The sequence below is a fragment of the Diceros bicornis genome, chromosome 34 (assembly GCF_020826845.1).
Source record: "Diceros bicornis minor isolate mBicDic1 chromosome 34, mDicBic1.mat.cur, whole genome shotgun sequence".
Lineage (NCBI taxonomy): Eukaryota > Metazoa > Chordata > Mammalia > Perissodactyla > Rhinocerotidae > Diceros > Diceros bicornis.
Window position 1 is genome coordinate 13,474,116 of NC_080773.1, and position 22,167 is coordinate 13,496,282.

The 22,167-nt window shown below is 56.5% G+C and overlaps 2 protein-coding genes across 3 annotated transcripts; both read left to right on the forward strand.

The window, feature by feature from the left end:
• Positions 1–1,266: 1,266 nt before the first annotated feature.
• Positions 1,267–8,420, forward strand: TIMM50 (translocase of inner mitochondrial membrane 50). Of its 2 annotated transcripts, none has more exons than XM_058529312.1 (11): positions 1,267–1,406; positions 2,322–2,478; positions 2,994–3,025; positions 3,242–3,263; positions 4,821–4,879; positions 4,968–5,087; positions 5,512–5,616; positions 5,703–5,801; positions 6,718–6,874; positions 7,213–7,319; positions 8,210–8,420. In XM_058529312.1, exons 1-11 carry the CDS (start codon positions 1,299–1,301, stop codon positions 8,309–8,311), a joined length of 1,068 nt encoding a protein of 355 aa, XP_058385295.1. In that variant the 5' UTR covers positions 1,267–1,298; the 3' UTR covers positions 8,312–8,420. The 2 variants fall into 2 exon arrangements, with proteins under 2 accessions (XP_058385295.1, XP_058385296.1); XM_058529313.1 differs by lacking the exon at positions 1,267–1,406 and adding an exon at positions 1,568–1,597.
• A 3,969-nt stretch (positions 8,421–12,389) lies between these two features.
• Positions 12,390–20,783, forward strand: DLL3 (delta like canonical Notch ligand 3). Its single transcript, XM_058529315.1, has 8 exons — positions 12,390–13,213; positions 13,335–13,616; positions 14,474–14,531; positions 15,472–15,714; positions 16,894–17,111; positions 18,020–18,242; positions 19,713–20,304; positions 20,516–20,783. Exons 1-8 carry the CDS (start codon positions 13,145–13,147, stop codon positions 20,670–20,672), a joined length of 1,842 nt encoding a protein of 613 aa, XP_058385298.1. The 5' UTR covers positions 12,390–13,144; the 3' UTR covers positions 20,673–20,783.
• The last annotated feature ends 1,384 nt before the right edge of the window (positions 20,784–22,167 follow it).

Consider the following 22,167-nt stretch of genomic DNA (forward strand, 5'->3'; position numbering starts at 1 on the left):
TGTGTGTGTGTGGTCCAGTTTGTAAGTGAGGTCATTTGCAGACCCCACTCCCTTGCTTTGTGGTCTTGGGCAAATAACTGGGTCCTACCTAAGCCTCAGTTTCCCCGCTAGAAAATGATAGTGCCTCCCCCAGAGGGCTCTTGAGAGGAATGCATGAGAAGACTCGAGAAAGATTAGAACAGAGGCTGCCAGAGCCTGCATGTGATCGATGAAGTTACATCTTCCTCAGGCTTGAGTTAGTGAGGTGAAAATCACAGTCAGTGTCCCCCAGGGAGCCTAAGTTCCTCCTATGGAGCAGGATACAGCCTTTGATGATCCTTCCTCTTGAGGCCACACAGCAGTGACACCAGAATTGCTGTAGCTGGTCTGATGGCATGGGGGCTGGGAGCAGCCTACCCCCTGATCCTCCTTCACCTTCCTCTTTTGATATTTACATGTCTTTTTACAAAGGTAATGTAAAATGTGCTATAAAATATTTCAGATGCTCAGAAAGATATACCAGAACACCCGTGTCCCACCGCCCAGCTTAGGAAACGGTATGGACCAGACAGGACCCGCCTCCGCAGCTCCCCCAGTCCACTCCCCGCGGGGTCACCACAACCCTGAATTCCCGTGTCTCTTGCCCAACTTTGTACTTTTACTACGTTAGTATTTATCCTCAAGTGTTCTATGGTCGGTATACATGTTTTTAAAGTTTACATAAATAGTATCAGACTTTTCCTTCTCAAAATAGTTTGAGGGTCATCGTCATGGCTCCCGTAACCTCTAACTCATGGACCCCTCTCTCCATGACCCAACCCCGCCAGGCGCGGCGGCGGTTCCTTTGGCCCCATGAAGAGCTTGGCTTCCCAGACCCTTTATAGGAAACTTGCGGGAGGCCCGGGTACTGACAGACTCGGCCCCACGTGAGGAGAGGGGGGTGAGGCTGCCTTTCAGCCCGCCTCCCGGGCCGCCCCCTCGGGCGGGCCGAGCTACCTGACTCGCGGCTTTCGCTCTTGAGGACAAATCGAGCAGCCACTGGGATCCTTCCTTACGGCTTCCGCTTTCCCGCTGAGCACGTGGTAGCCGCCCGGTCCCGTAGCAGGAGCAGTGGAGCGCCCGGCGGTCGGAGGGGGCGTGGTGCCGGCTGACTCAGTTCCCGCGCCGGGGGCACCGGGAGGCGTGCGCGTCCGCGGCGGTCCGCCCGCAGCCCTTTGTCTCTCTCGGGCTCCCGTCCACCCGGCCCGCCCCTGCGCCCCCATTGGCCGCAGCCCCGGGGAGGGGAGCGAGTGGGCGGGGCCGCGTGGCGTCAGCGCAAGATGGCGGCCTCGGCGGCGCTGCTCCTGCGCTTGCGGAGCGGGCTCCGGCCCGGCGCGCGGGGGCTGTGCGCTAGGCTGGCGACGCCACCTCCCCGGGCTTCGGGCCAGGTGAGCGGGCCGGGGTGGCCCCCGGGTGCGGGGGCCCCTCTCTGGAGTTTCGAGCGGGCCGCTGCTGCCCGGGGGTTCTGGAACGCAGCACTTCAGCGTGCTGAATGGAACGCCGCCCGCGTTTTGGGGTGCTTTCCTGCCTCCGGGAGTAGGCAACGCTTGTCCTCCCTGGCTAGATGCTGGGGGCTCAGGTGCGTCCTCTGGACCTCACCTCCTCTGGACCCCACGTGGGCGCCTGGGTAGGAGGTCACCTGTTCCATCTCAGTGACCGCTCGGGTAATACTTGAAGGGGAGGGGCCCGGGACGCTGGGGTGCCAGCCTGGCTTTGGAGGTGTTTCCCCGCCTTAGTGGTGGTGAAGTAGAGGTTCGAGGTTCTGATTCGATCTGCCTCCATGTTGATAGAGATCCAGCCATTCTGACCTCCAGGGCCATCACTTCCTTGCTGTACTTCCCCAAGCCCCAGAGAAGCGATTGCCCCTCCGCCCCCGCTCCCATCCCTTCTCCTCTATCTTGCTACTGTGAGCCCCAGGCGTGCGGAGGCTTTAACCCCTCGTCCTGTCCCCTTATGTGGCCTCTGTTGCCTTGCTCCAGGCATCCCAGTGTCCAGCCAGTCTCCCGATCTCATCTCCCTGCCCTGCTTTTCCGGGCTCCAGGCCCTCCAATCCTTTGCCTCCAGGATCCTGGGCATCCGGCCTGTCAGCGCTCGAATCACTGGGATCCTGGCGCCGGACAGTCCAGTTCTTGACCCTTCTGAGAGACCCAGTCTCTTGGCTGCCCTTCCAGGGACACATCACCTGGAGGCCATATGGGTGTCCACTTCGTGGCTCTTGAGCTTGGTTCTTCAGCCAGGGTGCCCGAACCACTCTGACCTTCTCTCTCTCCTCTCTTGGCCAACCTACGTTCTCTCAATCACAGGCTGCAGAGATCGGGATCCGTGCGAGCACAAAGGCCCAGGCCCAGGGGCCACAGCAGCAGCGGGGCACGGAGGGTGCCAGCTATGCCAAAAAAGTTGCCCTCTGGCTTGCTGGGCTGCTCGGTGCTGGTGGAACCGTGAGCGTCGTCTATATCTTTGGTGAGGGACATATCCCTGTCCCCCAGTCTTGTTCTGTTGGCCCTTTTTTCTACTGCAGAATCTCTTTCTCTTTCCGCTCAGGGCTCACCCGTCTTCATTCCCTGGCTGCTCCCTCAACAGGGCAGCCAACTAGAACATCTACCTTGGAAGTGGGGAAGGTCTCCCTTTTACCCACTCTGTTCAAGGTTCTACTCTTTCTGGTGGTTCCTGCACTAGGCTATAGGGAGTCAGTGGGAAGAGAGGAAGACGGGGGAGGATAGGCCTGGACCGGCTTCCTAAGCTACTCTTCCTTCAGCACCCAAAACTGCAACCCTCCCCCTGGTCCCTTCATCCCTCAGAGACCCAGGAGACCCAGGGATCCTGGCTACCAGCCCCCTCCTCTCTTGATCTTAGTAGACCATGCCTCTAGCCCTCTTTCCTCAGACCCAGGAGTCCAGCCCCCTGCCCTCTTTTCTCCCTCAAGATCCAGGAGACCAGGCCCCAATGCCTCTCATTCATCCCTGTCTCCCTTGCAGGAAACAACTCTGTGGATGAAACTGGTGCCAAGGTGAGGGGGAAAGAGACCCAGAGGCCTTGCCAGGGGTCCCATCCTGTGGGTCCCCTCCCCTGTGGTCTGTGCAGGCTCATTTCTGGTCTGGGGTGAGCCTCTTCCTCCCAGGGACCTTTGCCTACTTTTCCCAAGGCTCTGGAGATTTCTTTTCTGGGTGTGATGGGATTCTTTCTCTGCCATCCCAAACCCTCCATTTTTCTCTCTACCTCCCAGATTCCCGATGAATTCGACAATGGTGAGTAAACAGCACAGATTCTGGGGTCCCCGACCCTCCCTACTCTGCCATTTGTAGGAGTGTTGCCCTCCCCATCTGGTACCCCTGGCTCCTCCTCCTGTTGTGGGGTGGGGGAGTCAGCAGCTGGATGGCTTTGGGGGGAGGGGCATTACAAAGCACCAGTCCCCTTCCCTGTCCCCTCAGCCCAGGAGCAGATGGTCAGGGGCAGATGGGGGAGGGGAATCCGGGGTGGGAGTGCTTGGGGATGCGGGGCTCTCTGTTGCCAGACACATGGCTTCCTGTGCCTTAGATCTGAGCATCTGCGGTCCCTAACCCCCTTCTCTTTATGACAGCCTCCTTTCTCCCCGCCAAGCCCCATACCCCATCCGGCTCCTCATGTCCAAAACAATGCCTCCTTCCTCCCTTCCCCTGCTGGGTAACCAGCTTTTGAGGAGTTTCTGACAAATTGGATAGTAGAGAGTAGTTGTCAGTTCTATCACACCTGGCCCTTTCCAGGAGAAAAATAAAATTAGTAAGTCCAGAAAGCCACCTGTTTGTGCTGGGGAAGTTTACAAACCAGCACGTTAATCCATTGATTGTTCTAAACAAGGCAGGTGGGTAAGTATGCTGTTTTAACTGGGCAGATGTAGAATCATACTGGTATAAACAAATCAGTATACTGATTTGAATTGGGCAGGTAAACATGCGGGTTTAAAATGTGTGTATTTATTAACTTAAGTGGTTTCCATATTTTGGTTTGGAAAAGACAGGCCCATAGATAGTAGTTTAACTGGACTAAAAATACTGTATTGAAGTAGGCAGTCATGTAAGATTCTTATTTTAAACTGGATTCAGGATATTCATTTAAAGCAGGATTTTTCAACTTTGGCCGTATTGATTCTTTGGATCAGATAGTTCTTTGTTGTTGGGGAGTGTCCTATGCATTGTAGGATGTTTAGCAGCATCCTGGCCCTCTACCCACTAGATGCCCATATTGTGACAATCAAAAATGTCTCCAGACATCGCCAAATTTCCCAGGAAAAGGGGGGGGCAAAATTGCTCCTAGTTGAGAACCACTGGTTTAAAGTATACATATGTGTGTATATGTTCATTGAGGTTTAACTAGACTTAGCTTCGTGGCTTAAAGCGGGCAGATCTAGAAGCCTGGGTTCAAAATGGACTAAATATACTGTCATAACGTCTGCAGATTTATATGTATGTAGGTTTTAAGTAGGAAGGTGTATAAATATTCTATTTTATACCTGGGGTGGTGTGTGGATATAAGTATTCAGGTTAAAACTGGGTAGGTACACAACCCAAAATTTCACAATATTAAAAACCATTAAAACATCAATTAAAAAAAAAAAACAAAAAAAACTGGGCAGGTAAATAAAAACATTTGTTCCTACCTGGTGGTTGTGTCATTGCCTCCTACCTTTGGACTTAGAAATGAGCTGGTTCAAACCAGGTGGGTACGTAGCCCTGTTTGTGTCTGGGAGGCAAATAAACCCCTGGTTTGTCCGAGAGGGTGAGCAGCGGCTTATCTTGGAATCTGTTTTTGCCCTGGTGTTCTCCTAGATCCAATTCTCGTACAGCAGTTGCGCCGGACGTACAAATATTTCAAAGATTATAGACAGGTGAGCAAGAGTTGTGGGCCCAGGCCCCATCTCCCTGTCCTCAGCCCCCTGTCTCCCTCAGTGCCCCCATTTTGTCTTTCGTCCGCAGATGATCATCGAGCCCACCAGCCCCTGCCTTCTCCCAGACCCTCTGCGGGAGCCGTACTACCAGCCGCCCTACACACTGGTCTTGGAGCTCACAGGCGTCCTCCTGCACCCTGAGTGGTCGGTGTGTCCTGGGGAAGGCAGCGGGCTGGGGACACTAGGTAGACCTGGGTGGCCGGATTGTGACGATATGGTTAAGACCCTAGACTCTGGAGCCCGGCTGGGGTTCAGAGCAGCTCTGCTGTGTGATCCTGGGGTGAGGTATCACCTCTCTCTGCCCGGCTTTCCTCTCTGTGCTACTCCTACCCCATGGGCTGTTGTAAGTGCTCCATAGTGCGGGCTGCAGAGGAGTCGGCTGTTGATCTGGGACCCACACCCTCCAGACTCCCAGACCTTCCTGTCACAGCCATGTGCTCCTGAACCCCCAAGAGCCACAAAGACAGGGGGCGAGCACTCTGGTTCTGGGAGTTCCCAGGCTGGGTCTTTGTCCTCCTGGGGGCTGTGGGGGCCTCGGGTCTCGGTGTTTCACTGTCTTCACTGCTCCCCAGCTGGCCACGGGCTGGAGGTTTAAGAAGCGTCCAGGCATCGAGACCCTGTTTCAGCAGCTGGCCCCCTTGTATGAAATTGTCATCTTCACGTCGGAGACGGGCATGGTGAGGCCCTGGGCAGAGGAGGGGTGGTTGTGGCAGGAGATGTCCAGGGCCGGGACTCAGCCTGCCCTTCTCCCATCCCACCCCAGACTGCGTTTCCACTCATCGACAGCGTGGACCCCCATGGCTTCATCTCCTACCGCCTGTTCCGGGATGCCACGAGATACATGGATGGGCACCATGTTAAGGTGCCATATGGGGGCCATGGGTGGGCCTCTGGGATTTGTGGGGGCTGGCACTTCCTGAGGGAAGAAGGACCCAGTCTGACCCCAGCCTCAGCCCTACTTCTGGTTCTGCCCCAGGTCCGATTCTAGCAGGACATCAGCCTGCCTTCAGTCTGGGCTGGGCCTCTAGGCCCTTCTCCCTTCCCCAGAACCGGGGAGTGGGAGTGGGGGGAGATGAGGTCTCCCCAAAGAAGACACTTGGGGGCAAGGGGTAGGGATATGAAAGCTGGAAGCTGTTTTTTGTCTCGCTGTGTCTAGAACTGAGTGTCTCTGGGACTGTGAAATTGTACTGGCTTATATGAGACTCTCTTTGGGGTTGGTTTGAGCGGGGGTCTGTGGGTCTGTGAATGGGTCTCTGTGGGTCTAGGTCCAAGTATCCACGTGTCTCAGTATCTGTTGAGTTTTTGGCTGTGTCTTGGTGGGCCTGGGGGTCTGTGTAGTTCTTTAGGATTCAGAAGGATGTGGGCTGTGATTGAGGGTCTTGGAGGGTCTTTGGGTATCTGTCTTTGAGTGGCTCCCATGTGTTGCTGTAGATCTGTCTGCACCTCTTTATCTGGATGAGAGGTTTGCAAACCTGCAACATGTCACAGTCACCTGGGGCAGGGGTTAAACACAAGTACCCAGCGCCCTCCTCAGGGAACCTCCAAGTCAACCTGTGTGCCAGGCCCTGGGCCCAGGAATCAGTGTGACTAGCCCCGCAGCTCCCTGGGGGGTTTGATGCCATCATCCCAACCTGGTCTTTGGGAGACTCCGACGTAGTGATCCCAGTGTGTAGTGCTGTGTGTGTGTGTTTCTGTCTGTCTCCCTCCCTCTCCCTCTGCGGGTTCCTGGTGGGAAGGGAAGGGGCACAGGCCTTAACTTGACTGTCACCCACTTCCAGGACATTTCCTGTCTGAATCGGGACCCAGCCCGCGTAGTAGTCGTGGACTGCAAGAAGGAAGCCTTCCGCCTACAGCCCTACAATGGTGTCGCTCTGCGGCCCTGGGACGGCAATTCCGATGACCGGGTCTTGTTGGACCTGTCTGCCTTCCTCAAGAGTGAGGCTGACCCCTGACCTCCTGGTTTCTGACCCCAGAGCCCTTGACCCTCAAGAGCAATGATAGACACTTGATCCTGACTTGTTTTTCATGTAAAACTGGGTACTTGAGATGCAGGAGGTCCACAAGTATCTTGCAGTCTTCAGAAGCTTCTTAGAATGTTTGGGGTGCTCCCCTGGCACATTTAGGGGATACTCAGGAATGCTCAGGGGAGCGCTTTTAGAGTGTTGAGAAGTGTTCCAGGTAGTTTTGACCCCCCAGTGTCTGACCTTTACCCTTTCGGGCCCTGCCTCCCTCTGGCCTTCAGCCTGGCTGACCCCCACCCGCTGTGCCCGCAGCCATTGCACTGAACAGCGTGGAGGATGTCCGGACCGTGCTGGAGCACTACGCCCTGGAGGACGACCCGCTGGAGGCTTTCAAACAGCGGCAGAGCCGGCTAGAGCAGGTGGGTGCTCGGAACTGACATCACGTCAGTTCCCCGGGCTCCTGAGGGAGGAACCCTGGATCAGTCTGTCCCCCTCTAATACCTTCCCTTCCACACGGCCTGTCCGTAGGGCTCTCGTGTGAATTGGTCCGCAGCCTGTTCTGAGAATAGGAGGCAGGAAATGCCAAGCATTTGAGATAGGTCTGGGAGAGGGGTCACCTTGATGGTCTCTAGCAGGTCTGGGGCCCTGGTCTTTCTGTGGACTGTGAGTTTGAATCAGGTCTGGGAAGAGGGATCCCTAGACACTTGGCCCAAGGTCTGGGCAAGGAGTTCTGATGGACTTGGTGTGATCTTGGTGGTTTGGAAGTAGGGCTGAGAATATGGATTGAGTCGGAGAAAGATTCCCAAGGCTCTCCGCTGAGGTTGACCACATGCTGGGTTGGGTTCCTGGGAGTAGGCTCAGAGCTCGTGGGTGCCCAAAGGAGGGGTCCCTGGAGATTTGGGCCTGTGATCCCCCAGCTTCCAGACAGGGGTCACGGGGCTCAGGGCTGGGCACTGGGGGCCCGGGGAGCAGGACAGTGTGGTCTGGTGAAGGGTCTGGGATAGGTTCCCAGGGTTCAGGGGAGGGCCCCCTGGGATCTGGGGAAGGGGATCATGAGAGTACCTGGGGCTTGAGTCTGGGCTCCTGTGGCCCAGAGCTGGCTCTTGCCAGTGTCTGAGCTGGGTCCTTTGGATCTGGGCTCCTCTTCCGTCTGGGCTGGTGTTCTTGGGGTTTGCGGAAAAGGGTCTGGGCTGGGCAGAGGTTTAAAAAGGTGGCCCCGGGGCTGAGGGCCGGGGACCTGGGAGTCTGGGAGGAGGCTCCGCCCACCCCGGGCTGACCTTCCCTCTCCTCTGTCTGTCCCCGGCCCCAGGAGGAGCAGCAGCGCCTGGCCGAGCTCTCCCAATCCAGCAAGCAGAACCTCTTCTTCAGCTCTCTCACCAGCCGCTTGTGGCCTCGCTCCAAACAGCCCTGACCTCTGGGCCTCCTCAAACTCAGTATGCGGGTCCTGGGCCCCATGCCCCAGTGCTCCCCGACCATGGCTTGGGCAGCCACATGTCCAATAAAGTCCATCCCAGACGCCACACTCCTGTGTCCGGAGAGTCTCCACATGGGGCATCGGGGTGAGGTCTGGGACTCAGGTCCTCGTCCCAATGGCTGATTGGCTGCCAAGCACAGAGTGGGTGCTTTGGTGGATCAGAGCTGGTTTCTCATCCTGGCCTGGGAATCCGAAAACCTGGGTCCCTGCTCTGGCGTGTCTTCCCATGTGCTGTGTGATCTGCAGAAAGTGCATCTCCCTCTTTGGCCCCAGATTCCCCGCCTGTGGAAGAGACAAGAGAAGCTGGCACTGGGGGTCTTGGAGACAGGTAGCTGCCAGGCTGCTGTGGAAATGTGTGCAGTGTGGTCTCAGGGCTCGGGCAGACAGAGGTGGCCCCATCTCAGCTGCTACCCAGCTCTGCCAGCTGTGGCCCTGGGGGAAGGGGGACCTAGAGATGCTGGATCTTCTGATTTATCAGTAGAAGCCAGAAATTGAGACTTTTATATTACTGTCCCAATTTTTAAATGTTGGCTCCTGACTAAAACAGGTAGACTGTGTAGCAGCACTCGGCAGTGGAACTTTCTGCGAGGTTTATCCCGTGTTCTCTCTCTGCGCTGTCCAGTACAGCAGCCAGTGGCCACGTGGGGCTGTTGAGTACATGAAACGTGGCTAGAGCGAACTGAGCAACGGAAGTCATTTTCCTTTTAATTAATTGAAATAGCCCCATGTGGCTCCTGGCTCCTGCATTGCACAGGACTCTTGCGTGTTATTTAAGAGCACGCGTTCCAGGGGCTGACCCAGTGGCGTGGTGGTTAAGTTCTCGCACTCCGCTTCAGCAGCCTGGCGTTCAAAGGTTCGGATCCTGGGTGCGGACCTGTGTACTGCTCATCAAGCCATGCTGTGGAGGCATCCCACATACAAAATAGAGGAAGACTGGCACGGATGTCAGCTCAGGGCCAATCTTCCTCACCAAAAAAACAAAACAAAAACACGAGTTCCAGACTGTCGCAGGTTCAAATCTAAGCTCCACCACTTCCTGGCTGGTGTGATCTTGAGCAAGTTTCGTTGCCTCCCAGTACCTCTGTCCACATCTATGGAATAATAATAATAGTATCCCCTTCACAGGCTAGGCTTGAAGGTGAGTGAGGCACCCCCTGTAGGCACTCCGATGGTAGCTGTGTGATCCTTGGGCAAGGCACCTTTCTGCCTCAGTTTCCTTATCTCTGAAATGGGAGTGATGATAGTGCCTGTCTTAGTAGAGTGGTGGTGAGGAGGCCCAGGGGCAGTTCATGCTGAGGCTGTGTGTATATTCACATGGGGCTTGTGACCAGGCCTTGCTGGATATGCTGGGATTGAAATAGCCTGTAGCAGTTGAACCCTGCCGCCCCCCACCGTCCCAGCCTCTCCTGCTCCAGCCAGCATTTAGTGCTAATCCCAGTTAAGTGTTTTAAAAAGACCTTCCCTGGTGTTTGTTATAATAATTAAAATGCATTTGAAACTGTGGGCCAGATTGAACCTCTGAACTCTAGATTTTTTTAGAAGGCTCACAAACATCTGCAAAGAAAAGTTAAAATTCGCACACCACCCGCCCCCACCCCGAGGTGTCCTGTCTCTGACCCAGGGGAGAGGCCCCTGCTGTCCTCAGGGCCCCCTAGCTTGAGGGCGCCCCAGGACTGAGGGCTTCTTTGCATGTGGCTTTAGGGATTAGAGACTGTCTTCACCGAGGCTTGTGTGTTTGGGGACTGCGATCCCGGGGAGAGTGAGTTGTGGATGGAGTCCCCCGGTGGTCACAAGTGGCCCCTGGGGATTAAGGCTCTGGCGCTGTGGGTGGCATATGCTTCAGTGGGTTCCCCCTGGGCCTCTCCCCGGCCTGGGTGCAGTCACGCCGCACCCGCTCGAGGCTGGAGGGCAAGAGGTTGGACAGGGTTTGACTGTGCACAGGGGTCCTCTGAGACACTGAGACCCTTATGTGACGTGGCCTAGGATGCTTTCCTAAAATGCTCTGGTCGCCGGGGCCGCATCGTGGCATCAGCCAATGGGTGGGGTGGTGCCTGCGTTGAGGCTTACCCCACAGGCTCTGGAGTCCCAGGTCACCACGCACAAGCCCTGGGACCCTGGGCAAAGTCTCGAGCATCTCAGCTTCCTCATTCATGTGAGGTTAATCGTAGTACCTCCCTTGTTCCTTCACTTAACTCCACGAGTGCTTTCTCAGCACCGACCGCCAGGCCTGGTCCTAGGCACTAGGGTGCAGCAGTGAAGGAATTCGACAGAAGGCTCTGCCCTCACGGAGCTGACGCTCTCATGGAGGAGACAGACAATGGTCAGATAAATGCATAAAGAAAAAGTATGCTAAGAAGAGGGAGTGGTTTGGGGAGGTGGGGTGCTGTTTTAGACTGGATGGAACAATCAGGGAAGGCCCCTTGGGAGGGTGTGTTTGAGCAGAGACTAGAATGAAATGAGGAAAGCCAGGGGGCATCTGAGTGTGCCAGGCAAGGTCACCTCAGGGCCTCTGCACTTGCTGTTCCCTCTGCCGGCAGTATTTTTTCCCGGGGTCTATATGGCTTACTCCCTCGTCTCCTTTAGGTCTGTGTCCGAATGTCATCTCAGCATGGCCTTCTGTGGGCTGTAAGCTTGGCACATAAGGGTAAGTCCGAATAGCCAGAAAGACGCTCAGAAATCCCATAAAGTACACTTCACACTCAGACGTGAGAATTCACGTGAAACACTGTGCTCCCTGGCACAAACCCTCAATAAGCCTGGCTATTTTTACCATCTTTAAAATTTTTTGAGATATCTCAGACCTGGAATCCATTACCCTCCCAAATTATTATCCGGGGCAGGAATCTGCCTCCTCCCACAGCTGCTTCTAATGGCTGGCCCCGTTCCATTTGAATGTCTCCTGCGATGGGGAGCTCACCCCTCCACCTACCCTGGTATAGGGCCTAATTAGCCTCCCAGTAACTGGTCCACGAGGTCTGGCTCTACGCTTTGGGGCCACAGAACCTGTTTGAGTAGGGGGGATGTGGAGGGAGGGCCCCAAATGTCAGCTTTAGAATCTGAGCGTGTCAGAAGGCCCCATGGAGCCATTGGAAGAGTCTCTGCAGGAGAAGGACGTGGCCGGAGCAGTCGGGGTGGGGATAGAGGGATCACAGGGGGCTGTGGGCACTCGGAGGAGGTGCCTTGCCCCTTGGGGAGTGTTAGGGAAGGCCTCCTGCAGGGGGTGAGGCCTGACTGGTGACATGGGAATTAAGTAGAGAAGGGAGTGGAGAGAATATAGCAATATAGAGGGAAAACCTGTGCCAGGGAACCCGGGATGTTCTGCACCATTTGACCGTGGCCCTCCCCTGCCCAACCCCCCTCCATGACTCCAGTCCTCAGGATTGAGAGAAAATTCTAGATTGAATTCTTTCATTCATTAAGAATCATGGAGCACTCATGGTATGCCCTGCCCTGCTGGGCTCTGCTTTGTTGATCACTCTATCTCGCTTCTCTAAAAGAAAAAGATGTGTACAAATGGAACTGTGTTTTCCCCTATAATTACTAGCCTCTAGATATTAAAATTTTTATTCTGGGGGTAAAAAGGAGTTTACTCCATCTAAAAGGCTTTGCTCTGCACCTGGCACTGAGGGAGCGAGTGATTATGACCTGAGGGCTGGAACATCTGCTCCTAACCGGCTTTCCTTGTGGCGGTCATGGAATACTAAGGGGCTTCTGGAGGGCCTGGGGGTGCCCCCCTCCCATTCATCCTGGAGCGACGGAGGGGGACCCTGGTACGTGAAGACGGAATTTCCTGCCCATTTGCTCCTCACACCTTCCGGAGGCCAAACGGGCAGCCCAGCTGCGGCCTGAAGGGGGAGGGGCACGGCCGCCCGGCAGATGGCAGCATTTACATACAGCTGGGAGCCCCCTCTGAGACCCGGGGCTCCTCGCCCTGGCGTCTGGTGCATCCGTGATGCGGGGTTTGGGAGGGTGGCTTTGTCTTGGGGAGAGGAACACAGACACACACACACACACACACACACACACACACACAGGTCCGCAAAGAACCTGGGATCTTCATCGTATCCACACACCCAGTCTCCTTCACACACACATCCTCAGTCATTCAGAACCTTGCACAGACCCTACCACACACACACACACACACACAAAGCTACCTAGGGGCACCTGCACAGACCACAAAGTCACAGCTTCATACGACTACACACAGTGGTCCAGAATCTCACATACACTCATAGACGTGCACAGAGAAGCATCCAGAATCCACACAGTCACACAATCTCAAAAAGTCACACAATCATGAAGTCATGTACACTTCTGTTCTCCCAGGCAGGTATGCACACACACACAAACAGGCTTAACCACATACAATCTCAGGCACACGTGGAGCCCCACGACCTCACCTAGACAGACAATCACAACATCACCTGCACTCTCCAGTAAGTAGCTCTTGCTCACACCACACACACACTCACGGAATCTTAAAATCATATACAACCTCACATACAGGCTTAACCCCTTCACCCCACGCCATCTTCAGCCATACACAAAGTCGTGCCCACAACCACACACAAGATGGTACACTTACTACATTGCCCGTGCCCACGACACATACACAATCTCACGGGGGCTACTGCAGCTTCCCTGCCCCCGCGACCTCCTTCCCTAGGGTCCCGTGTAGCCGGGCGGCTGCCTGAAGGGGCGGAGCCGTCCCCCCAGATATAAGGCTCCGGAGCCAGCAGCTGCGGCTCCCGAGACCCCCGAAAGGCCATGGGCGCCCCGCCGACGCCCCAGCTCCTGTCCCGGACGGTGATCCTGGCATTTATTTTCCTTCCGCAGGTCAGAGCCGGATTGGAAAGGGATGGATGGGAGGGGGTGCTACCCGGGGGTCTTGGGGGAGGGGGCGCGGGGCAGCCTGGGTTCCCGCGGCCCCCTAACCCTGCGCCCCTTTCTGCCCCAGGCACGGCCGGCCGGCGTCTTCGAGCTGCAGATCCACTCCTTCGGGCCGGGACCAGGTCCGGGGGCCCCGCGGTCCCCCTGCAGCGCCCGGGGCGCCTGCCGCCTCTTCTTTAGGGTCTGCTTGAAGCCAGGAGTCTCCGAGGAGGCCGCCGAGTCTCCGTGCGCCCTGGGCGCGGCGCTGAGTGCGCGCGGCCCCGTCTACACCGAGCAGCCCGGAGCGCCGGCGCCTGACCTGCTGCTGCCCGAAGGCCTCATGCGCGTGCCGTTCCGGGACGCCTGGCCGGTGAGACCCGGCCCCCGGGCCCCCGGGAGGGAGGCCTTACCCAAACCTCGACCCCCTTGAGCCCTCCAACTGCCAAGACCCCAACCCTGCCCCCTGGGGACCCCAAATTCCCAGACCAGTAACTCTACCACCTGGAACCCCACATTCTAAGACCCCCTACACCCCACCCACTGGGCACCCCAAATTTTCTGACTCCACCTTGCCTTCTAGGGATCCCAAATGTTCTGACCCCAGTTCTGCATACTTGAGACCCCAAATCCCCAGAAGCCCAAACTCACCCTCTGGAAATTCTAAATTCACAGAACTCTACCTCGTTTCCTTGGGGATCTCTAAACACTGGGATCCTCATCTTTATCCCGAAATCTCTTTGCACCTAGGGACTCTCCTGCACCCTGTCTTGGAGACCCGCAATCTCCTCTCACCTTATCCCTTCTCAGATCTTCCAGTTGGGGCCCGTATTCATGACTCCATCACTTCCAAAATCCTATCTGCCGTCCCACCACCCCAAAAGCACAGAGGTGAACAGACCTATATTTGAATTCTAGACCCTTGTCCTTTTGGGCAAGTGACCTTCCCTTTTCCAGCCTCAGTTTCCTCATCTTCAAAATGGGAATCCTCATGGTACCTCACAAGGGTCCCTTTTGTGGGGTTCAACCCACAATCTTGAGTATAGTGCTTACCACATAGTAAGTGCTCAATAAAGAAAGTCATTCCTTCCCTGGGCCAGTCCCTCTGGGAATTGTCCCTTGCCTGCCTGTCCACAGAATGGTCATCCCCCCTACACTCTGTTCTTCATTGAGTACCCGCCCTGACCAGTGTCTTCCCTTCCTTTCTCTCCCCCTTCCTCCACCACCCAGGGCGCCTTCTCTCTCGTCATCGAAACCTGGAGAGAAGAGTTAGGAGAACAGATTGGAGGTGAGCGTCTTCAGTCTCGGGGCTGTGGTGTAGAGTGCAGGGGCTCCAGGGGGTTGGGGCCCAACGTGAGGTCCAGAATGGTGATGTGGGGCTGCCTGCAGGGTGGGGCGTTCACAGGATTGCTGTTGCCAGCTCCAGGGCTCTTGGCCTGTCGGCACAGAAATGTCCCAGGACTGGATGTGGGAGTCCGTGGTCCCCACAGCAGGTGAAGTGGGGGGAGCTCTCTTACTCTCTTGGAATTGAAGCCACGGGAGCGGGTTATGGCATCTCACAGTCCTGCTCTGTCACCATCTGGTTGTGAGAACCCAGGCTACAGTATGAGTCACTTCTGGTTCCTTAACGCGAAGCTTGTCACCTTGTCCATAGAGGACCCAGGGAGCCCTATGGGATGTCACAGTCTCCCCAGAGAGAATACTGAGCAGAGGTTTCAGGGAAGGATATGGGGTGATCCTTAATGCGGGGGTGTGGGGTACGGCCGGGGGGACGATGGGGGGACAATGAACTTTGGTGCTCTGTAAGGCCCACAGGGGGGTTTCTGTTACCATTCTGATATAGGAACATCCTGAGGCACAATTTGGGGGTGTCTGACCTCACTTTAAGAGACCTGTTATTATCCCTTGGGTATATCGAGATATCAAATGTCACAGGGTCTAGAGGTCTCATCACTAATATACAAAGATTCTGGGGCAAAATATGGGGGTATTTCGGCTTTTATGGGAGAACTGTTATCATGGTGATGCTTGTAGGGTACGAGATGGATCAGAGGCCCCAGGGCGCCTTAGGGGGGTTTACAGCCTTGCTAAGGGGGTAATTGCCATTCTCAGCATGTCAAAGGACCCCCTCCACGCCCCCCCCCCAGACAAGGGGAGTTTGGGCCTCGCTAAGAGGGGCGGGGAGAGTGCGAGCCGGGCCCCCCAGCGCCGCTCCCTTCTCCCCGCAGGGCCCGCCTGGAGCCTCCTGGCGCGCGTGGCCGGCCGGCGTCGCCTGGCGGCCGGCGGCCCGTGGGCCCGGGACGTGCAGCGCGCAGGCGCCTGGGAGCTGCGCTTCTCGTACCGCGCGCGCTGCGAGCCGCCCGCCGTCGGGGCCGCGTGCACGCGCCTCTGCCGCTCGCGCAACGCCCCCTCGCGGTGCGGCCCGGGACTGCGCCCCTGCGCGCCGGTCGAGGACGAGTGCGAGGCAGCGCGTGAGTTCGGCGTCCAACGCGCCCCACGCCCGGCCCCTCCTTCTCTCCACTCACGACCCCCAGGCCCCTCTCACAACCCAGCTACCCCTTCAGGGAACTGGGGGCCCCGGCCCCTCCCCGGCTCCACTGGTGGTCTTCAGTACTCCCACCGTCCAGCTACTTTCAGGGAAACTGAGGACTGTTTTCTCCAGCCCTGCCTGGGCACTCCAGCCCCCTTCCCCTTCCCAGCACTCTTGTCCCAAAAAGGAGCCCCACTCCCATTTCCCATGCTGGTACCCCCCAGTTGCTCCCCTAACCCATACCCACAACTCTTTCCAGCTGCTGGGACCCCCAAAGTTTCTAATTCTGGGGCCCTCCCTACCCCCACCCAGGAGCTTTGGAATTCCTGCCCCCGCGCCCCCCCAAAGGGTCCTTCCTCCTCCTGCTATGGCATGCCAGACCCCATTGCTTTCTTTTTTTGTGTGTGTGAGGAAGATCAGCCCTGAGCTAACATCTGTGCCAAGCCTCCTCTTTTTTTTTTTTTTTTGCTGAGGAAGACTGGCCCTGGTCTAACATCTGTGCCGATCTTCCTCTACTTTATATGGGACACCGCCACAGCATGGCCTGACAAGCGGTGCATCAGTGCACACCCAGGATCCGAACCTGGGCCGCCAGCAGTGGAGTGCGTGCACTTAACTGCTACGCCACAGGACTGGCCCCCCCATTGCTTTCTAAAGTTTGGGATCCCCGCCCTCCACCCTGGGTACCCTCAGACTCCTCCTCAAATTTATGAGCCCCACCAAAGCCCCTAGGAGTCCCAGGCTTATCCACAGCCTCCCAGACCTGCCCTAATCCATCTCCCCTGAAAGGCCGGGGTCCCTCTCCACTCCCCAATCCCCAGTCCCCTCATTCTCCTCTCTCCAAGCTCAGACCTATGAGCCCCCACTCCATTCTCCTTCTGGAGCCCAATGGCCTGGGTTCAAATCCTCACTCTGCCACCTCCTAGCTGGGTGAGTCACCCCGTCTCTCTGGGCCTCAGTTTCCCTGTCTGTAAACTGGGGTCGCAATACCACCTAGCCTAGACGGTTGTCTGTCACAAGGATGAAGCATGGAAAGCATCAGAAGATTCTCTGATTTCTGTCCTCCTGACTCTGCCCTTCATCAATATTCCTCTTGCCTCTGCCCCTCGTTCCTCCACAGTGGCATGTCGAGCCGGCTGCAGCCCGGAGCACGGCTTCTGTGAGCAGCCCGGTGAATGTCGATGCCTGGAGGGCTGGACCGGGCCCCTCTGCACCGTCCCTGTCTCGACCAGCGGCTGCCTCAGCCCCAGGGGCCCGTCCTCGGCCACCACTGGATGCCTCGTCCCTGGGCCTGGGCCCTGTGATGGGAACCCGTGTGCCAACGGGGGCAGCTGCAGTGTTAGTATCACCCCCTCCCGCCTCATCCTGCTCAGTACTTGACCCTGGGAGTTCCCACTGCCCCCTCTCTGGGGCTCCATGAGACAACAGCCTGGGGAGGCTGGGGTTGCTGTCAGGGAGGGCTTCCTGGAGGTGTCCAGCCTTGAAGTAGGATGAGATGATGGGAATGGGACTGGGGAGAGCAGAGCCACTGGGTGGCAGCTAAAGATGTGGACGTGGGAATGATGAGGAGTCCTGTGGGGCCACAAAGTCCCGTGGGATAGAAAACAACTCAGGGCGCAAAGTAGGGGGTGGTGGGGCCAGGGGGGTTGGGAATTTGGGATTCGGGAGCAGGGGGCATCAGAGAAGGCTTCCTGGAGATGAGCCCAGGGCTGGGGCTTCTGAAGTCTGATTTGGCTGAGGGGAGGTGATGGGCAAAGGTCGGCTGGGTGAGTGGCCTGGAGTTCACTGGGATGAAGTAGAGCCCAGCGTGGGCCACCTGGACGCTGCCACCAGGGGACAGCGAGAAACACTCAGGGCTCAAGGTAGGGGGCAGGCCTGAGAAGGGGAGATCAAGAGAAGGCTCCACAGAGGAGTTGGGCTTAGAGCTGGGACCTCCAAGTAGGAACTGGCTATGCGGACAGAAGTGGGGAGGGCACGTCAGGCGGGCAGCATTTCGTGGGCAAAGGTGTAGAGGCGGGAATGGATCTGCCTGGGCCTCCAGAGCCGGCCTCTGTGGGGCTGGATGGGCAGCCCCAGGAACATGGAGCCGAGCGAGGGGCTGTCTCGGAGGGACTTCCCAGGTGAGGCCCCTGCCCGCTGGGAGCGGGAACTGGACGAGGAGCAGCTCCCAGAGGTCAAGACTGAGCTGGGGGGTGGGATTTTGCTCCAAGGAGACCCGGATCCGAAGTCCTCTTGCCCCTGCCCAGGAGACACCGGGGTCCTTCGAATGCGCCTGTCCCCGTGGCTTCTATGGTTTGCGGTGTGAGGTGAGCGGGGTGACATGCGCGGATGGACCTTGCTTCAACGGTGGCTTGTGTGTGGGCGGCGCAGACCCCGACTCTGCCTACATCTGCCACTGCCCGCCCGGGTTCCAAGGCTCCAACTGTGAGAAGAGGGTGGACCGGTGCAGCCTGCAGCCCTGCCGGAACGGTGAGGTGGGGAGGACAGAACGGTGAGGGGTGCAGGGTGGGGGCTGTCCCTGCCTGGTGAGTGGGCAAGAGCAGGGCCTGGCTCAGACAGTGCGGGATGGGGGGGTATCTGGTGCAGTGGCCTGGGGATGTGACTCTCCCCCTCTGCCCAGCCTGTATGTTCTTCTGAAAAATGGGTGCTCGAGGTGACATTCCTATCTCATAAATATTTATTGAGCACCTAGTGTGTGCCAGGGCCTGTTCCAGACATTGGGGATAGAGCAGGGAATGAAACAGACGACACCCTGCCCTCATAGAGCTTATGGGGCAGACAGACAATAAGCAAGATAAATAAGTAAATTATATGGGAGGTTAGATGGTGACAAAAACTAAGAAGAAAAATAAAGCCAGAAGAGGGATGGGGAGTGGGTATGGGATGGCAGATTGACATTTTAGCTGAAGTGGTAGGGAAGACCTTGCTGAAGGTCGTGACGGAGGGAGCTATGTGGGGATCTGGGGGAAGAGTATGTTCCAGGCAGAGGGAACAGCAAGTGCAAAGGCCCTGAGGTAGGAATGTGCCTGGTGTGTTGAGGATCACAGGGAACCAGTGTGGTTGGAGCAGAGTGAGGGGAGAGTGGTGAGAGGTGGAGGGGGGTGACCGGGACAGATCCTGTGGGATTTCTTGAGCCACGGGGAGGATTTTGGTTTTACCCTGAGTGAGATGGAGCCACAGGAGGGTTCTGAGCAGTGGAGAGACCTGATCTGATATAGGTGTTAAAAGATTAATCGAGATCATGAATGTAATAGGCTCAGCACATTCATTATATTATATTATATAATTCATTATATTATATATATATTATAATAATACTGATCGTCTCCAAAACACTCAGTGAGTGCTCACTCTAGGCTGAGTGGTACCAGGGACACCGCAGTGACCAGGACAGCTCTGGGCCCTGCCCTCACGGGGGTCCCAGCCAGAAGGGGAAGATAGGCTCCTCCTCAGACAGAGCCCAGAGTGGACAGGGCTGTGATGGGGGAGCGCAGGGCTGGGATGGAGGAAGAGTCAGAGAGGGCTTCCTGGAGGAGGGGACATCTGAGCAGAGACCTGAAGGGTAACCTCGGGAAGAGAAAAGGTGAAAAGAATGGGAGAAAAGGAGGAAGGAAAAAGGGACGGCGCATCGCAGGCAGAAGGCATGGGCAAAGGCTGGGTGGTTCAGACACGCAGTTCTGGAATTTTATTTGTGTGGTTGAAGCGCAGAGAAAAAGACACAGCCAAGGAGGCGAGGCTGGGTTAATCCAAGGCTTCACCAGGAGAAAAGGAAGCGGGCTGGCTTTCCAGGCAAACTCCCAGGGGCTGGCCCAGGAGTTAGATGGAGGTGGGGGGGACCCAGAGAAAAAGGCGGGCGGGGACACAGGGGTGAGAAACAGCAGCGCGGGCGGGCGTGGGGGACACCCCCCAGTCTGCGCCCCTGACACCCCGTCCCCCTAGGCGGGCTCTGCCTGGACCTGGGCCACGCCCTGCGCTGCCGCTGCCGCGCCGGCTTCGCGGGCCCGCGCTGCGAGCACGACCTGGAGGACTGCGCCGGCCGCGCCTGCGCCAACGGCGGCACGTGCCTGGAGGGCGGCGGCGCGCGCCGCTGCTCGTGCGCGCTGGGCTTCGGCGGCCGCGACTGCCGGGAGCGCGCCGACCCGTGCGCCGCGCGCCCCTGCGCCCACGGCGGCCGCTGCTATGCCCACTTCTCCGGCCTCGTCTGCGCCTGCGCGCCCGGCTACATGGGCGCGCGCTGCGAGTTCCCGGTTCACCCCGACGGCGCGGACCACGGCGCAGGCGCGCTGCCCGCCGCCCCGCCGGGCCCGAGGCTGGGCGACCCGCAGCGCTTCCTTTGGCCGCCGGCTTTGGGACTGCTGGCGGCCGCGGGCTTGGCCGGTGCTGCGCTCCTGCTGGTCCACGTGCGACGCCGCGGCCCTGGCCGGGAGACTGGGTCTCGCTTGCTGGCGGGGACCCCGGAGCCATCTGTCCACGCGCTCCCTGATGCACTCAACAACTTGAGGACGCAGGAGGGTTCCGGGGATGGCCCGAGGTGAGGGTTGCGCCGTAGAGGAATGCCGTCTCCCTCTTGGCTGCTTGCATCAACCTCCGTAGTGCAATTGGCCTGATTCCTTGATGGGCCTTCCTGATTGCCCCCTTCCTCTTATCCTCCCTCGTTGGCTTTGGGTTCCCCTCCATGGTGGGTGGAGAAGACGAGATCTGAGAATGTACTGAGTCTGGATCTTCTTCTTTTCCTCCCGCAGCCCGTCCGAAGATTGGAATCGCCCTGAAGATGGAGACTCTCGCGGGATTTACGTCATCTCTGCTCCTTCGATCTACGCTCGGGAGGTAGCCACCCCCCTCTACCCGTCTGCACCCACTGGGCTCGCTGGGCGGAGGCAGCCCCAGCTTTCTCTGTAGCTCTCCTTTACAATATCTGTGAAATGAATAGAGTGGACGCTCTAAGCCCACTTTTCAGTTCTGACAATTTAGTTCTATTTTGCATCCCTTTTGCTGTCATTTTGAGCTACTTGCCATCTTCTCTTTGGATGACCGGTGGGCTTTAAGAGGTCACCGTGGGGACCCTCAGCCAGACCTTCTCCACCAATTTCCACTCACTGGGGAGAGGGAGAGGAGGCAGAGGGGCAGCCCTTTCTAATGCCTCCAACTCATGTCGTTTCTAGGCCTGACCCGCCCTTCTCCATCAGCTCCTGGAGATGGAACCTGGATATTTTTGAATTCACTTGGTGGTGCCCAGTCTCTGCCTCAGACACTTTGGAGTTCAAGCTGGAAGGGGTGGCTGGGAGAATTTTACCTTGAAAGTTGTACATAATGGTTATTTATATCCTATTTTCTTCTCTCCCCATCTCTCCAGAGACATTTATAAAGGCTCTTATTTTGATCAGCTTTGACTCATCGGTTGAGTGCTTTGTAGTTGGTGTTGGGGTTGGGGGGAGAGATTTTGTCTCCTGAGAAGAAGAATAGATAGGACTCTGTTGCAGGGTTCAGAAATAACTCCAAATGGCTTAAACAAGAAAGAGAATTTATTAGTTCATAAAAATGAAAAATCCTGTGATAGAAGTAGCTTCAGCAGGGCTGGATCCAGGGCTCAGTGCTTTCAGTGTCTCTCCACTTGGCTCTGGGGTGACTTCATATATAAACAGGCTTTCATTGGCCCTGGCTTGTCACATGGCTTTGCCTGAACTAGTGGCCGGGCAGTGTGGCTTATTCTGATGCGCCAGGCGTGCTCATCTGTCTAGCGTGTGGCAGGAAGTAAGGTGGGCCTGTCAAATCACATGGAATACATAGGCAAAGGAGTGTCCCTCCCTCTTCCAAAAATCAGGGTCTGTTACCAGACATGAGTACTGTGGCCGGCAGGCAAACCAGCAGAATCAGTCAAGGAAAGCAGAAAGGATCCATTTTACAGAAGAGGAAGTTGAGGCTCAGAGCAGGTGAGTGTGGGAGCTAGGATGGAATTGCCTTGTATAATGCCTGCATGCTAAAACGCTCACAGGATGTTTGTGGACATGTGTTGTGCTTCCTTGTTTCTAAAAAATGAAATACGACAATGTTAGCTGCCTGCAGCACCCTGATGTTTGTAAGGTATTGCACAAAATTAAATATCTAAAGAGTAGTTTCATATAACTTCTAAAATTAAAAGTATACATTCCCTTAAATCCAATAGTTATATTTCTGGGACTTTACCCTACACATAAGTTTTCACGTGTGCACAAGGTCTCTGCATTGCAGCATTATTTGTAATGGCAAAAGGCTGTAAGCCACCTAAATGTCTGATGAGAGGGGACTGGTTACATTCGTTATGGGCCATTTATAAATAGAATATTATGCAACTGTTAAAATGATGAGACAGATAGATATGTGCTAATCTGAAATTCAGATAATTCAACATATTTGG

Excerpts from the sequence above, each read along its gene's own strand:
- TIMM50 (XM_058529312.1), top strand. The coding sequence starts at position 1,299 with ATGGCGGCCTCGGCGGCGCTGCTCCTGCGCTTGCGGAGCGGGCTCCGG. Across the intron at positions 5,617-5,702 it reads TCACGTCGGAGACGGGCATG|ACTGCGTTTCCACTCATCGA; the intron begins GTGAGGCCCTGG and ends ATCCCACCCCAG. Across the intron at positions 7,320-8,209 it reads GGCAGAGCCGGCTAGAGCAG|GAGGAGCAGCAGCGCCTGGC; the intron begins GTGGGTGCTCGG and ends CCCCGGCCCCAG.
- DLL3 (XM_058529315.1), top strand. The coding sequence starts at position 13,145 with ATGGGCGCCCCGCCGACGCCCCAGCTCCTGTCCCGGACGGTGATCCTG. Across the intron at positions 13,214-13,334 it reads CATTTATTTTCCTTCCGCAG|GCACGGCCGGCCGGCGTCTT; the intron begins GTCAGAGCCGGA and ends TTTCTGCCCCAG. Across the intron at positions 15,715-16,893 it reads GGACGAGTGCGAGGCAGCGC|TGGCATGTCGAGCCGGCTGC; the intron begins GTGAGTTCGGCG and ends GTTCCTCCACAG.